The following is a 17,248-nucleotide window of genomic DNA, read 5'->3' on the forward strand; positions in this document are numbered from 1 at the left end:
CGAGTAACTTTTGCATCAAGCCCATAACTTCTGTTTGAGCTACAGCATATAATTCAGAAAAAAATCCAGTCTTTACTTGGACTGCAAGTCAAGGAGAATCCACTTACCTAAATATGTGGCTTGACTTCATTGCCAGGTGATGCATCCAGTTCTTTCTTCCTTACCTTCAAAAAAGCTTCTCACATCTGCTTAATTACCTTACTGTATTATATCATTAAGTGGTTAGTGTACTGTGTACTGTCACGCTGTCTCGAGTGGCTCAAGACAGAGAGTGCCAAATTCAGGGTAGACTGTCAAGGAACAGGGCAGACACCCCAGACTGGTTGTTTGTTCTGTAATTAGATTTCACCAATCCAGTAACAAGTGTGAACTCCTAAAGCACTACTACAGAATTACCATGGAGTCACAGACAGTCCCCTTCGGCATTCCAGTCTCTCTTGCCACTCAGGTAAAATTGATGATGTGATAGATGGTCACTTTGCACCAAAATCACAACAATATTCAGGTTACTCCCAGTCCCAAAGGACCAGTCACTTACCCTCGGTAACTTATACTCAGATCTCAAACCAAGGGTGGGCAAACTACGGCCTGCTGGCCGCATGCAGCCCATCTGAGCTTTTCATCAGGCCCTCCAACTGAACCGGCGGTCTGCAGAAAGGTTGCGGAACAAGCTGTGCGGTGCGGCGTGGGCCGCTCCCCTTCCCAGCCCCACACCTCCCCCGCCCCCCCACTATGTGGGCCCAGCGATGCCCTGGCCGAAGCACGGTGGCCACTCCCCCCCCCCCCCTCGCCCCTTCTCCTACCACATGGGCCCAGCGGTGCCCTGACTGGAGCCGTTCCTGGCCTCAAGTAGCCCCTTCCCCCCCACCCCTCTGTATGGCCTGCCATACAATTTCTATACACAGATGTTGCCCTTAGGCCAAAAAGTTTGCCCACCCCTGATTTAGATGCATGAGAAGCAAAAGTGAGAATTATGCACTGATGGGACCTTTAGAGAAGATTAGAACCTTCCTCTCTGGTAGCCCCCATTGCACTAATCTCAAAACACAGAAGACAACTACGTACTGTAGCTTGCATATCTCCTGTTGACTTACTTATGTTGCCATACCACTTTGCCATACTACCGTTGCCATACCACGGTGGATTAATCGCGTCGACCGAAGAGCACTTCCAGGATCGATTGAGTGGGTCTTCACAGCCCACTCAATCGATCCCGCTGCATCAATCACCACAGAGCTGGCAGTGTAGACATACCCTAAGAGAAGAAATAAGAGAGTTATTTACAAGGTTAAAACAGGAAACACACACACAAATGAATTAGTCTTAGATTTAAAAAGGTAATATAAGCTTCTATCATAAGTAGCTCTATATGTCCTTTAGGATGACCCATGCCAAGCAGCATGGGGATCTCTTGCTTATGTTTAGGAATCTTTGCCCCTCAAAGTCCAGACAGCAGAAAAGATCCAGTTTCTCCTTTTCGGGATTTTTATCCCATTCACTCCAGAACACAAACTGATAGAACAAGTGTCAATGCCTGACTCCTCTTCATGTAAGTGGGGAGGGCAATCAACGAAGTCTTTGTCTTTTGATGTCTTACAATGCCTCATTTGGTTTCAACAATCCTCTTGTCTACAGGACCCGCACTTCACACTGATTAATGCCTTTCCCCCCCTGTTCGGTGAGTTACACAATGGAAGAGGTTTGCAATTCAAACACTCAGTGTAACTTTGTTTCATGGGATACAGACATTTTTAGTACAATTAATACATGCAGCATCCTATAAGCATTCCATCAAATCTGAAAGTTAAACACATTCTTATAACACTGATATCTATTTTAACTAGACTAACCTGCAGGTAAGCAAGACTGATTTCCAGCTATGCATTTTTCAGTGTTTGGTGAGGCCTAGGGGCCAGGGCATGAGATGGAACTGATCTGCCAGCATCATATGTACATCTAACACAATTTCAAAATACATGTACTGGAACTTGAAAAATTTGAACCCTTAAATATTACTGTGTTCTTATCAAGACTGATGAAGTAGCTAAACTGTGAAGTAGCTAAACTGTTCCTACAAATCTGCTAGTGGGAATGCATTTTATACTGCCATTCACACCTGTTGATTTAGGTGAGGAAAAGACTTTAATCCTGCCTCCAAGGGAAAAATGGCTTAGGGCAGGTCTACATTACCATTTAAGTTGATCTAATTTATGTCGCTCAGGGGTGTGAAAAAGACAAGCCCTGGGCAACGCAAGTTATAGTGACCTAAGCACTGTCCACACCAGCACTATGTCGGTGGGAGACATTCTCCTGCCAACGTAGCTTCCGCCTCTCTCAGAGGTGGAGTAATTATGCTGACGGGAGAGCGCTCTTCCATTGGCATATAGCATCTTCACCAGACATGCTACAGTGGCATTGCAGCACTTCTAGTTTAGACCCAGCCGTAATTTAAAGTCTAGATAAATCCATTAGAAAACAAATATACTGCTGTTGTTTTAGTAAATTCAGGAACTCTACCGTTCAAAGAACTTGTCCATTACCTGTACTCCAAATCAGATGCTGGTGTTGCTATTTAAAATGAATTGTTTCCAATTGTACTTTTAACTTAACTATAAAAAGGCATCATTACTAGGGACATCAGAAATCATAAAATTCCATTATAAATCTACATAATCATCTATGTTAGACATTAATGCTGGGATTTTCAAAAGAGCTGAAGTGAGTTAGGTGTCCAAGTCCAACTGAATTTCAGTAGGACTGTTCTCTGGCTCTTCTGCAAATCTCAACATGAATAGCGGCTGTTGTAACTGCCATGTGGAGACCTGAATTTATAGCTGATTTTGAGCTCGGACAATGGCTCTTGGACTGAGAGCATTGTTCCAGGCATTGGTAGACAAAGAGCTCATATCACCTCTTCCTGCCAGAATGCAGTCTTGACCTCAACTGCAGCCTGCAGATGCATTTTTGTTATGGGGAGGAAGGAAGAGAGGTTTTGGGTTTTTTTCAAAAGGAAGAAAAAATAGGGAGCTGGAATGAAGAGAGCAGGGAAAGCCCTCAAGCTCTGTGCAGAAGGGTAAGGCCTGGTTTACACTGCCGGCAGATTTCGGGAGCAGTCAATGGGAGACATGGAGTAGCTTGTGTATCTCCCGTCGACTTACCATCTTCTACTTACTGTGGCATCAGTGGCATACGGGGTGGCGCCAGGCCCCCGGGCGCTAGCCTGCGGTGCCACCCCTCAGAGCCTCCTGCATCCCCCGCCTCCTGTGTGTCATGAAGGGCCTGCCCGGTTTCCCCCCCCCAGCTTGGGGGGTGAAGTCACCCCTGTCCAAGCTGGCACCGGGCTGTGGGGCAGAAGCAGGAGAAACAGGTGCTGCGCGGCATGTAAGTGCAGGGTGGGGACCCGCAATGAGCGCCAGTAAGCAGTGTATTCCTTCCCCCACCCCCCCGGCAAGAAAAGACACCCCCTGGGGCAGCTAGAGGGTGGCACCATCTGATGAGAGCCGGGAACCCTTCCTGCCCTGCAAATACAGGCTTGGTCCCTGGGCGCCAGAGACCAAAGTACGCCACTGCACGGCGTCCCCGCTGCGCTGTGCTGATGGGAAATGCCCTCCCGTCGACGCAATGTTACTCTTCTTGAGGGGGTGGATTAACAGTGTTGACTTCCAGGATTGATTGATCAGGTCTCCACTGCCGGTCACTGCACCTCACAGGCATGCTTGGTTGAGGTCACAATCTGTATGATGACCCAGTAACAAAGCATTAACTCAGAAAGCAGTTTTCAAATTACCAAATAATCCTCTAGATAATTAACCTGAGGTATCAGAAGAGCTTTCTTGTCATCACAGCAAGAAAAACAAAACCACATTGTTTCCGATCTGTGTATAGCCTTCACTTAACCAAGAAAACCAAAGTGGAAAAACCTCAGACTACAAACTGAGGAAAGATACTTTTTTATGCTTAGCTTGGGCGGCCCTTGAGTGACATGAAAATCTTCCTATTAAATAAAATATTTATTCCACCTTCTCTTCTCCCTGCCTTCCATCCCCTCAAAAATAAATTACATATTCCAAATCAAAAAGGTATGAAAGCGACAATCAATCTGTTCAAGCCAGGAGCAGTCCTTTTATACTCTTTTCTCATACTCTGCTCATGCTCCGTTTTAACGAAGTCTGGTAACCTGTCCACTTTGCAGTGAGGACTCAGGTTAAATCACTCAAGAGCTCATAGTCCCTCAGTCCCTTCCCAAAATTCCCCCCAAAAGACAGACACGTTCTCCCACAATTGACTGAGAAAGAGTCATAAAACAGCTCAGCACAATCTGGAACGTTCCCTTGAATGTGCGGGCGAGTGCAGACACAGAGAGGACACATAGCTCTGGTAGGTCATTGCAGTGGGGATGCTCACACCTGGAGTAAACTAATCCAGGTGCCGATCACTCTAGCCAAGTCTTCAGTGAAGACATACCTTTGAGTTATTTACTCTTTTTTTCTCTTTGCAAGACTAATAAGCCAACTGTAGCAGGCTTGTGAGATTGGAGGAGCTGGTTCACTAAAGCTCTGAGCTTTTGGTGAGAAGCGTGCTGAGTCTCTAATTTTAGGCAGGTTCTGTTGATGTGTCATTGCATGCTGACATTCATGATTGTCATTCTCACTAGGAAATGACAGATTTATAATGCACCCTGCCAAGTCATTAAGATGCTCTGTCTTGATTCAGTAACTTCATTCTTATACTGAAGCAGCTGAATACATTTACAAAAAATTGTTTCCCATGAATTCATCACATTGCAAGTGTACCTTACACTGAAATTGTAATATACTGTTTTTTAAAAACATGGGTCATCCTGAACCTCCAGAATTTCAAGTTCTGTGTCACTACAAGTAATTGGGAAAGTGTCTATATCTGCACATAAAGACTATTTTAAATAACCAAAATAATTACAAGGTATCTCCTTGAAAATCTGCATCCTTTTGTGTGAGATAATATGTGATCACTGTAGAATTTAAAAGATAACAATAGAAATTACTCAGCTTTATACTTCAATTTTTTTTTTCAGTAATGTCAATGTGATTTTGTACAGTGTTAAAACCCTGCCATTTAATTTTTTTTTAAATCAAGCTCAATAGCTAGTGGCCTCTAGTGGATGAATGTATCTGCCTTAAAAGCATGGTTTCTGCTGTTTAATCAACAAATATTTCTAAATTTAGATTTCAGGGGGAAATGCTATTGTTTGTTATATAACCAAGGATTATAGTGTTGTCATGCTGCAACCCATACAGTGCTATAACACCTGTGAACTACTAAGATTCACCAATTAGGACAACCAGCTAGCTGTTCTTCCTACAGCTACTCACCCACAGTATGCGTGTTTCATACTGAGAGGCGCAAGAGCATTGAATGTGTTCAAATTGGGGAAAATATGTTCAGTGGAAATAGGCAGGGAGACAGATGGAGCATTGCAGTTTTGTGTTGAGGAAGAAAGTCCTCATTGGGGACAGGAGCTCAGTCAGCCTGTTTTGAAAAATGGGGGTAAAAATCCATCTCCTGACATTGGTACCATCAGTTTAATATCTGATATGTCCTCTATTGAGGGCCTGTACCCTGTGCTTGTTATATAATGGACTCAATTTGATATCTCTCAGAAATTTGGATCTTTAGGTGCAGTCAATATAAAAGTGCAACATATTTATTTATTTTTTATTTTTCATTTTTCATCTAAAGTAAGAGTAGAATAGATGCTCCACTCATTTACACCTGGGCTAATCTGCAGCTCCTATAATGTGCACAATCAAATGGTGGTCTCTGCCACTTAGGGTCTGATGCAAAGCGCATTGAAGTAAATGGAGAGGCTGATTGGATTGGCCCTGAAGAAGGATTTGATAGCAGAATACTGTAACAGGGGTCTCTTATTACTAAGACTCCATTCTTTTTGCAGAATATGCTAACAGGAAATGTACTAGCATGCTGCAAAATATCATAAATAAAGGTAAACTGTACTTGTCAAATGAATAGAATATGTTTTGTGTCTTTTGGGATACTGCTTCCTTGCTTTTATATTGTTCTCTTATGATTTTATAACATTCAAAAAGCACAATGGGTTTCCACATTTTATATAAATGAATAAGGGTCTTCTCTGCTCTAACCCTATGATGTCTCATGTTTCTTGATGTGTCTGAAAACCTTTGATATGATAAGTTCATTGCTTGCTAATTATTCTGTATGCGTATCCTTTTCATCTCATGTTAGATTTGATGCATGACTATTTATTTCTGTTCCCACTTTCATTGGATTTAGGTAACAAATGAAAACTACCCTATTAGGAAATTGCTTTAGACATGCCAATGCAGCTCATTCAGAGTCAGCTCATCAGCCAATGCACACTGACATAGCTTAGCTGAAGTCAATGGAACTGCACCAATTTACATCAGTTGAGGTTTGGCCCTCAGATTATTTCATTATACAGATCTTGGCACATTTATCCTCCTTGAAGCAGTTCTTGAACTGAAAGGATATGGAGGTGTGCTATGCAATAGCTCTTCTTCCTACTTATTAAATAATGTAAAAGTTACTTGCAGTGCTAACAGTGAAAAGTGATACCATAAAAGTGGCACAGTGGGCTTCCATGTTCTTGGTGTCTCGATGGTTTCCAGATCAGATTTAGTTACTTCATGATTCAAAAGATTTTTGTTTCCTGATCACTATCCTGACAAACTCAGCATGGAATCTGAAAGGCAAGCTGAGTTATTAAACATCAAATAACTCTAGCACAACAGCAAGCAGAGCTCTTTTCTGATCTGAGCCCCACTTGGATATTTACAGAATGAGCCACATTCTTACATAACAATCACAGCTTCTTCATGTCACCATCAGGTTAAAAGTCATATATGTCTTTACTCTAAATTGCAGGTTTGCAATTTCTTTTGTTTCTGGTGAGTTTCATTTCCTGGATCTCATCCACTAGCTCAGTGCTATTGTATTAGTGTTGCAAACAAAGCAGGGAATTTCAAGCAAAGGCTATTTTAATGAATGATTTCTTTAGTTCATGAAAAGATTCCTAGTTAAATTAGTTTGTTTTTTAAAAACAGTTTTATAAAAAAATAATTGTTGGTCTCTTTACAATATTGTATTTCTGGGTTTTAAGTTGTTAGCACTGAAGTACTCTTATGGTATTTTGCATGACTTTAATATATTTAAATGGTTGCTACTTTATAAAGGTACACAATATATAGGACAGTATAAATGTGAACAAAAAGGATGTGTGTGTTGGACTACAGATGGAACAAAATATAAACTTGCAAATATACACTTGTTAACTCATAGGATAAATGTGTCATTAAATTATAACTTTATTGACATACCTTAAAATAACTTAAACAAAGCCATCACCACAAACATTTTTCTTGTTATTTTTAGAAGTCCAGCATCAGTACGACCAGAAACTACACCATCAACAGGCGCTACAGAAAAGCAGGAAATTAAAGTTTCTCGTGTGAGGAAGTTAACGAGACAGTACAGCTTGTGAGTGTCATATGGCACCATCTACAAGTTTTTCTCTACTACCAAGCTGGTGCTAATTATTGTTTCAGATATGCCTTCTGAAAGGCATGAGTGCAATTACATGATAATGATCTTACATTGATATAGTTCCTTTCATCTCTGAAGATCTTGAAGTACTTAGTACTTAAATGGATATGCAATCTACACATACTTAATACCCCACTGAAATGCAAGTCCCTTGTCTTTAAACAGTGAACAGCAACATTACACAGTGGTATAAATTAGGAACTAAAAATCCCTTTACCACTTGAAATTAGAGGTTGGTTTTAAGTAGAGAGAATTACTGAAGCTTTGCAAAACCTACAGATTTCCATTCCTTTAGGTTTTATCAACCAATAAGGGCTAGTTGGATCACAGCCCACGATGTTCAAAATGGTGACTGGACATTACTCTCCAGAGTTATAATAGTAAATATTAAAAATTGAGTTTTGGTAGGGATATAAAAACCTCATACTTCAGGACATAATCCAACCTAGATTTGGGGGGCTAGGAAGAAACTTTCCATGGAGGGCAGGAGATTTAGCATCTGTTCCTGTTTCTGCTGCTGACTTGTAGTATGAGCTGGTGCAAGCCACTTACTCTCTCTGTGCCTCAGTGGTTCCAATGAGGATAATAGTACTTACCTAGCTCATACAGTTGTAACGCTTCTTATATAACTCACTCCCACTCAGTGTGGCACTCAGTCCCTCTCTAATGATGTCTGGGCCATATATAGAGATTGATGAGCCTGCGATAGTCTTGGCTAACAGATCTTGATCTTTTAGTTCAAGCAATAAATGATCATGCTTTGAGGATTGGGGTCTCAGGTTTGATCCCTGTTGCCAATGAACCACGAAGCATTGCACTTAATTCATTCATTTAATTCAATTCATTTTTGTAAGGGCTTTTGAGATCCTTGCCTGGAACCACCATTTTATTGTTACTCATTCTCATGGACCACTCAATATGGAAAGGGAGACACTGCCACCATGTATTGGAGGGGAGGTGGAGAGGACTACATTGAACAGTAAGGAAAGGGCATAAATACCAGCATAAGTAAACCAAGAACACCAAATTCATTATGAAGAAAAACACTGAACATGCTATCAGTGTGGGAGGATAATGCCTAGCGCCTCTGGTTGGACTAATCTTCCCATGTCACTAACTATGAAGTCGTACTAACTGTAGTTTTCATTTGTATAGCACATTGCATCCAGAAAGATCCCAATAAATAGATTAGAGTGTGTTATTAACCCTCTCACCACTGAAATGCAGTCACCTTTGTTATGAAACACAATAGCTATTCTGCATCAACCATATCTCAGAATATTTTAGGAAAAGAACTGAAGAACTTGAATCAAATTGTAACTATGCAGATATTTAGGTTGGCAGAATATATAGTTATTACCCACCTTCAGATTTGTCCAGAATGCTACAGTTAATTTATGGGAACACACAACCATGGCTTGGCCAGCAGGACATGACAAGAGTCTCTTGCACCATGATATATCAGCCCATGCTAACCAGAAATCATTGTTTGCAAATGAGATTGAACATGGGAATTGACAATTCACTCTAGGAAATGAATATAAGGTAAATTACTCCCTGTCAATATAGGAGATTACACACAGCATGAAACTTGGCAGCGTTTTGCAGAAAGGTTTTCTTGAGATTGTCCACTTGTTATGAATGTCAGTGTGTCTCAAACAAATGTGCTTCTCTTGATTTAGGCTCTACTTTATAGCTCTTTCCTTACTTAATCAGATTTGTTATCAACAATGGGGAAAAATGCTCCCACATGTTTTATGTCCCATATGTCTCACACTGTTTTGGGATAGTAGAGATTAGGAACTTGTTTATAGGATCAGCAAATGAAAGACTGAAAAACAACCATGAGGGGTCCAGGTATTTGAGAAGATAATGAGTGGTACAGATGACAAGTTTGAAATGAAGTTTGGTCTTGTGGTTTAACCACAATTTTAGTTGTCAAGAGATTTACATTCTAATCCAGGCTCAACCACAGACTACTTTGTGAGTTTGGAGAGGCTTCTTAATTTTTCCTGTGCCTCAGTATATTCAAATCTACCTCACCAGAGTGTTGTGAGGCTTAATTCATCATTGGTTTTAAAGCAGCTTGAATTCCTCTGATAAAAAGGACTATAAAAATGCAAAACTATTAATGCATATTCAGCACAAAGTCCAGTTGAATGAGAGGCGATCATTGATGGTAGGGCCAGAGAATGACTGGGAAATTTTGACTTCATTCAGTTGAGCTCTGTAGTAGGTGAGATAGCTTGAAAGGAATCAAGAAATGAAGGAAGCTAAAAGAAATGTGGTTGCACTAGTCAATAAGAATACTGAAGACTGTAGGGATGATGATATTGGAAGAGAAAAAAACACATTTGTTTTGATCAAATAAGAGAATTTCTGAAGAACAGTTTAAATAGATTTTAAAAAGAAGCTAATTGTCCATCGTTGCTTCCAGATTACACAGTTTCAGAATGTGGAGTGTAGTGAAAGAGGAGAGTTGATCATGAAGGAAAGGTTAGCGTGAATTCAGACAGGAAGAATTTGAATGGTTAAGCAATGTCACCCACTTCCCATCAAATTTGGAGGATTTTTCAGAAAGAAGGTAAACTAACTTGAGGAGCCTCAGAGGGAGGAATGAAGTGAGAGCTTATGTCGCCAGGTCTCAGTCAGGCATGTGAAGGCAGTTTTAAATTTGTCATCAAGGAGAGTGTCCTGCCAGTAGAGATTTATCATTAACAAATCAGACTACAAGAGCAAGTCTTTAATGGTGGGTGATAGCCTGAAACAAGGTGGTTACTCTTGATGGGTAGTTTTGATATGGATAATGTCATTACAGTGGTGTTACAAGAGTTGAGGAAGGATAATTCTTAAGATGGTATAATGAAGAAACGGTAAATTGGTAAACAGAATAATAACTGACAGTGAGCTGAGATTATTGGTGGACAGCAGTGACTGAGGGTGAGAGAAAGAAATACAGCGTGGGATATAGTAGTGAGAATGACAGGGAGTACAGAGGTCAAGAGATGGTAGTAGCAGTACAGAAGGATGGTACCCAAAGACAGATGGAGAGGAGTAGATAAGAGGAAGGTAAGGAGATTGAATGAAGAGAAGAGAGATGGATGAAGGTGTGGTGGAGGTTATATTACAGAGAATGAAGAAGATATGAGAGGCCATTGAGAGGGATGGTTATGGGAATGGTAGACACATCCAACCCACAGAAAGTCTGGTACTTTAGTCAAGTATTTGAAGGAGTTGACCTTGGGAGGGTGACAGGGCATCAGTTGAAATGTAGAAGAATGCATTGGAAACATGGTGAATGTGAAACTAAGAGGAACAGTAATGGCAACCTACGATAAAATGAAGGCAACAGGAAAATTACACAGGTGGAAGAAGTCAGTTTTTTAAAGTGCAGTTAAAATTACACATTTATGGAGATTCAGAGTAGAATTTTCACATTTTGATTTTTCAGGTTTTGAAAATCCCACCTTCGTGTGTGTGTGTGTATATATATATATATATATATCAGAATATAGATTTTCTGTTCTCCAGCCTTGCACCTCAGTGGAAGATTGCTTTTAAAATGGAAGGGGCTACAAAACCAAAGTAAATTACATATTTTTAACAAAAGTTTATATAATGTATTGTTATAGATACTCTGAGCTTCAAATTTTCAAATGTGGGCGCTGTGCCACACCAGCAAAACTGTGGTGCATGCTAAAAATCTGCTTTTGTAGCCCATGCAAAATAAATAATTGCAAGTGCAATTTGATTAATAGATAATAAGGTCTGAAGGGACCACTGTGATCATCCAGTCTGACTTCAAAGTATGAAAATCAAACTAGCAGACTATGGTTTAGATCCATTGAATTCTGGGTTATGGAGCCAGCACATTCCCAATGCACAACCTTCTTTAGATACCCGCTATGTGTAGGTTTTGCACATGAAGTGGTTTCGTGCTCAAATACTGAGGGCAAAATTAAGACTCCTGTGTTTGAGAAGCTAGCCCTTAAATTTCTTCAAGGGCCAAATTCTGTTCTGATTGAAGTTAATGTGATCTTTGCCATTGAGTTCAGTGGGAACAGGATTTGGCTTCTGATGTCTGGATTCCAGGTAGAAAAAGTGAAAGGAGTCGGGTGGTAAAATGCCCTGTGTTTAAACCTGTAACGAGAACACAATAGCACAGTGCATGTAAAACACGATTCCAAATCCATTCCCATGTTTAGACATGACTTAAGAAGCCTTTCTGAACTGGCAGATTCTAAAAGAATTTCCGCGTCCCCATAAAGTACGAGTGTGAAGGAACAGATTTACCCAGCAAGGCTGGGGAGAGAGCCAGAGTATCCCTGCTGAGTGTGGGGAGTGAGAAAACGTCAGCTGTATGTATATGAAAGAGATTAACTAGGTCAGAAGCCCAAATCTGGCTTGTTGCATTAATAAAATACCTATTTAATAAACTCAATAGCTTTGATATTTTGTTTTAAACACGGAAACAGTATGTTATACATGCTCTTCTGCCATGGTGATGAATTTTTGTATTTCCATGTAAGAGAATGAACTGTAGAAGAGACAGCATTAGTTGGCAAAATATAGCAATTAATAAAAGCATTGGTATTATCCAAACCGCACTGAAATTTTGTTGACAATAGGATTGGGCAAGTGTGTCATATAACTTGTGTTAGTCGGTGGTTATATGGACAACAGTAATAAGTTCATAGTCCTGGACTAAAACTAAACCAAAGTACAGTCCTTCTCCGAAAAGTGCCTGTCAAACTGACATAGCAAGGTTCCATGTGCATTGTGACTCAGTAAGTGCCAGTTTAAAATTTACTCACTTTACAAATAAAAAAGAAGCAAACTTGCCCTGGGCTGTGACAGCCAAACTGAATTTTTTTTCCCCCACATCACCACCAGTAGTTAGGATCCTGTGGGAAAATAATGGCCTGTTACATCTGTGCATGGATAATTGAGGACTAAAATCTTGACCCAGACCACACTGAAGTCAGTGATTTGTGATCATTGGGGTTCTGCAATGGTGACAGAGGGAATAATATGCTCTGCAGAATTTCTTTTACTGGTGACCATGTGAGAGACGGGAATAACCCAACTTGACAGCGTGGTTTTTAACTGAGATGGCTTCTCTGTAAATTGAGCAAATTTGATCTGGAGTCATTAGTTCTCACTAAATGTGGGCTTTCACCTGGTCATTTTTACTATTACTTTTCAGTCTATAACTGCCCTTTAAAGGTATTTTGAAAATGGAAATACATACTAAGTACAGTACTGTGTGCCAAATACACACCAATTACTTCACTGTTACTGTTATGCCAGGGCTGATTTTGATCCTGTATATCTATTTGAGCATTTTCTTACCGATATGGCAAACCTTATAGTATAGCAAAATGCAAAAATGAAAGCTATAAAATAAAAAATTAATATAAAATAGATTCACTGGTGCATATTTTTAATGAAATACATTTCCAATAATAATATTAATTATTTGTACATAATATCAAGTTAGATTTGAAGCTACATGCCATTTACAAGTTTTTGCATTCATTGTTGGTGTTTAGTCTGTAGTTTTTATTGAGAAATCATTCATGTTTAAAGAAAATCAAATTCATTTGCAAACCTAGATGTAAATATTAAATTGTAAACATTAAATTATGCATGGCCTGGTGAATACAATAGCATCCAGAAGCACTGTAGCTGGTGTACGTGTATTTCCAGATACTCCTCCCCCTCTCCTTCCCCCTCCCCCTCAGACCTCCAAAGACCTCTGTTATACATTATAATGAATGGAACTTCATGCACTTTTAACAACCACAGTGATGAAGATGACCTTCCTCCAGCACTGGCAGCAGCAGTGGCAGCATCAACATCAGTTTCATCAGCATCTCCCGTGTCACAGAAAACTTGTACACCACAAATGTCAGAAGGACAAGCCCAGATATCGCCTGGTGCAAAGGTAAGATACAGGCCTGGTCTACAGTTACCAGTAAATTCGGCAGCAGTCGACGGGAGATATGCAAGCTACATATCTTCCGTCGACTTCCTAAAGTCTGTTCTGAGTGCTGTCTCCACTACGCTGCGCCAATGGGAAATGTGTTCCCATCGACGCAGCATTACTCTTTTTCCAGGGGTGGATTTATTAAGTCGATTTCCAGATCCATTGAGTGGGTCTCCACTTCCGCTCAATCAATCCTGAGAAATTGATCTGACGACGACAGATTTGCCACCGTCAGTGTAGACATAGCCACAGAAACAGGGCCACATAAATAAAGTGAGAAATGATTAGAGATAATAGATACAAATGCAGAAAGTGGCTATGGTTAAATGTTCTTATCAGATGATATTATTAACTATAATTTTACAGTTGGAAGTAGTTTTTGTAGTAATATACTTATACTATACTATATATACAGGCAGCAGCTAGAAAATTAGAATATTTAGTACCTGATCCAAAGCCCTTTGAAGTCAATGGGAGTTTTTCCATCAATTTCAAAGGGCTTTGGATGAGTACTCAATGAATATTTACTTGGATTTCAAAGATATATAATTTTGTCGTCCATCTCTCCAGAGTCACCTATTAAAACATATTTAAAACTGTATGTGTAATTTATAATCCACTTGACTAATTTATTCTTTAATTAAATATATTTTAAACTAGAATTACAAATATGAAATATTTACCCAACTTGTGTTTTTTCTGCCTTTAGAGCCCTACGAATGTTGGAAGTCCATTTGCTTTGGAGCCAGGTGACCTTTTGATGGATTTCACAGAAGCCACACCTATGGTAAATAATTCCAGTGTGCAACTAGGAAAGTTTAAATGTCTTTAAGAACTATTTGAAAACAAGAATGAATATGTTCTTATGCTGCATGTTGTCTAATAATCCAAACAAAGAAATGATGGCCTCATTTTTAGAAGTGCTGAGCACCCATTAAAGTCAGTTCAGTGCTTCTGAAAATCAGGCCATTAATTTGTACATTTTCAAATATTATGGCTGAAACTTTGGAATGAAATTCTTCTATCATGGAGATACTTACTTCCATTTTACTGGGCTGCACCAGTTTTATCTACCTCTTTTGTACCATAAATATGTGCAGCTAGATCTGTCTTTGAGAGTGATCTGCAGGTCCCCTCCCAGCCCAGCTGAGTTCAGAGATCCACCAACAAGCAATCCTATATTTGTGACGACACTTTCACTTTGGTCAGTTCAAAATCCTCACTTTGGCTTAACACAAAGCAGGCAGCCTAAGAAATGTTGATATTAATTTCCTTCTTTGCAATAATAGAGTCTGAAGCATGTTTATGTTTTTGCTTAAAACCCAGAGGTGAAGTCATGGCTCAGCTGAAGTCAATGACTAAGCTTCCATTGACTTCAGTGGAGACAGGATTTCACCCCAGACTCCCAATGGATAATCTGAACTAGCACACTGTGATCCTGATCTGTATTTTTCAAACTAATCATTGCATCACAAATAGGTCAAATACCACGTAGCTCTTCTACTTGTCACTTTGTCGAGTCATCTTTATTATCACCAAGAGATTATATTAGAAAAAGCAATAGAGTTTGCAGCATTTTCTGGCATGTATTTTTTTTTAATTAAAAAGCATTTCAGCTATGGGATATCCCAAACTGTTAATTGAACTGCTAGGATCCTGGCATGTCAATGTATGAAAGCTACTGTGTGGGCGTGTCTTTTGCTTCAAAGACAGGTATGCCACATGCCACAAATTTCTCCACACCATGTTACGTTTAGATATGGGGTGTGTTTTCTCCTTTGTGTTTCACAAAATGAGAAAAACTTCACTAAGAGCTGGGTGTGCAGGAGACCTGCCCAGAACTGCACGATGCCGCAGCCTGCTTCCCTTTGGTGTGGCTGGCCCTCTGAGTCAGCAGGTGCTGAACGGATGTAATACTGCTCAACACCTTTGGCTCATTTCAGAGAGCGGTCCTGGTCCAATCTTCACCTGCAGTTGTGACAGGCCTGAGCATGGGCTGTGAAAAATGGCGGGAAGGCTCTTTGTGCATTCGTGTTCTGCTTTGAGCGCCTGCATAAGGCCCTGTTGTAATCTAGCCTTTAAAAATCCAGAGTAAAAGACTGGTTCTCAAAAAATCAGTACTGTACTTCAGGAAATCTAAGGAACAGACTTTCACTGTGGAACCCAGGAGAAGTTGTGAGAGCCTGCACATTTCTTTTCTTGAGCTCCCTTTATACCAAGTCTTTAATATTTATCCAGTTAAATGTGGTCCAGAATCAGAATAATTGTGAGTATTGCTTATTGTCATTGGAGTGCTTGCAATGTATGCTTCACTGGAAGTGATATTTTAGTATTGGCACTCAATGTGCTACCTCCTGACTTGAGAACTATAGTGGTGGATGGAAAGACAGAAGCCATGGTGAGGAGGACAAGTTTGTGGGAGGGGATTGGACCAGGTGGGGAGCTGTGGGAGGCCGCAGCTGCTAGAATGGGGTTCAGGAGTGGACACTTGTCCTGGATGGATAGGGGAGCCTGCAATGCCCTTCCCTCAATTCTGTTTGTCTGGGGCTATCTCTTTAGTATCTTTGGGGGTCACTTGGTATCTCCACTGTTTCTATGTAACATTGCTCAGCCAATTATTCAACTCCATGTTGTCACAGTGCAAACCACAAATAGCTTTTTCCTGTTGCAGCCACTTGCTATATCTGGCTCTGGACTTGAGACAACACAGAAACCCTTGCACCATTGCTAGAGAGCCCCAGGATTTTTCTAGCTATAGTTCTGAGTCCCGAAGCTGCAACTACAGAAATAGAGGCAGTTTCTTAGCAATTGCACAATATATTTTTGGGATATTGTCCCAAAGTTCAATGTGGGAGGGTAGGGGATGTCCCAGAGCAGCTTCAACCAGAGCCAGCTGTTTGATGCTTCTGCCTCTGCAGCATAGAAGGAGGGACAGACCTCCTTCTGCACCCCTGAATATCTTTGCAAATTGTGGAGTCTCCTGTACCCAGTATCTTTGCCTACTGAAATGGCAAGAATCATCTATGGCAGTGGGGCATACCCTTCTATGGGGGCACGGAGAAATGTCCTGGAGAGGGCACAGTGGGAACTGGGCCAGCCCTCTTATGGGAGTGGGGAGGGAGCACCATCCATCCCCCCTCTGTCCCCAGCTCCGATTCTGCCCCACAGCTGCAGCTGCAACCCTGACCTGGCTCTCAGCCCCCTGCTCCACTCCCGGCCACAGCTTGGCCTCTGGCCCCACTTCTGACCTCAGCTCCAGCCTGTGGCTCTGGCTGAGATGGGGGCACGGACACAGTCCATTCCTTGTAAGGCGGGGCATGAGAGGTAAAGTTTATGCACCACTGATCTTTGGCCTTTTGAAAAATACTAAGAAGTGACCACCCAGTTCTATAAGATGAAGAACAGGGTGATTGCAGCTTAGTTACCCCTCACCCCTGAATATTTCCAAGGTGAGCAGATCCTGAGGAATGTGGAAAGGGGCCAGTAGTCGCAGAGAGCAGGGGGAACAGAACTTGCAGGGCTTAGAGGTCCGCAGCTAGAACCTGCGGGATTAGTTTGACAAGACGCATGCACCCTGCAACATACAGCTTTCATAGACCTCTTTCCCTCCTCAATAACATAAAGTGATTGAGGCTAAATTAATGTGATCTCCTTTTGAGATTACATATTTATTTCTTA

At 40.9% G+C, this 17,248-nt stretch overlaps 1 protein-coding gene across 1 annotated transcript in view; it reads left to right on the forward strand.

Moving 5' to 3' along the window:
* The window catches only part of EPB41L4B (erythrocyte membrane protein band 4.1 like 4B), a 248,903-nt gene that overhangs the window by 200,687 nt on the left and 30,968 nt on the right, over positions 1–17,248 (forward strand). The window contains exons 20-22 of the mRNA XM_067569955.1: positions 7,411–7,515; positions 13,390–13,528; positions 14,280–14,357. Coding sequence (XP_067426056.1) covers positions 7,411–7,515; positions 13,390–13,528; positions 14,280–14,357 — 322 coding nt within the window. The remainder of the gene's footprint in view (positions 1–7,410; positions 7,516–13,389; positions 13,529–14,279; positions 14,358–17,248) is intronic.

The sequence above is a fragment of the Emydura macquarii genome, unplaced genomic scaffold (genome assembly GCF_026122565.2).
Source record: "Emydura macquarii macquarii isolate MOO-44397 ecotype Brisbane River unplaced genomic scaffold, CSIRO-AGI_Emac_v2 contig_2975, whole genome shotgun sequence".
NCBI lineage: Eukaryota > Metazoa > Chordata > Testudines > Chelidae > Emydura > Emydura macquarii.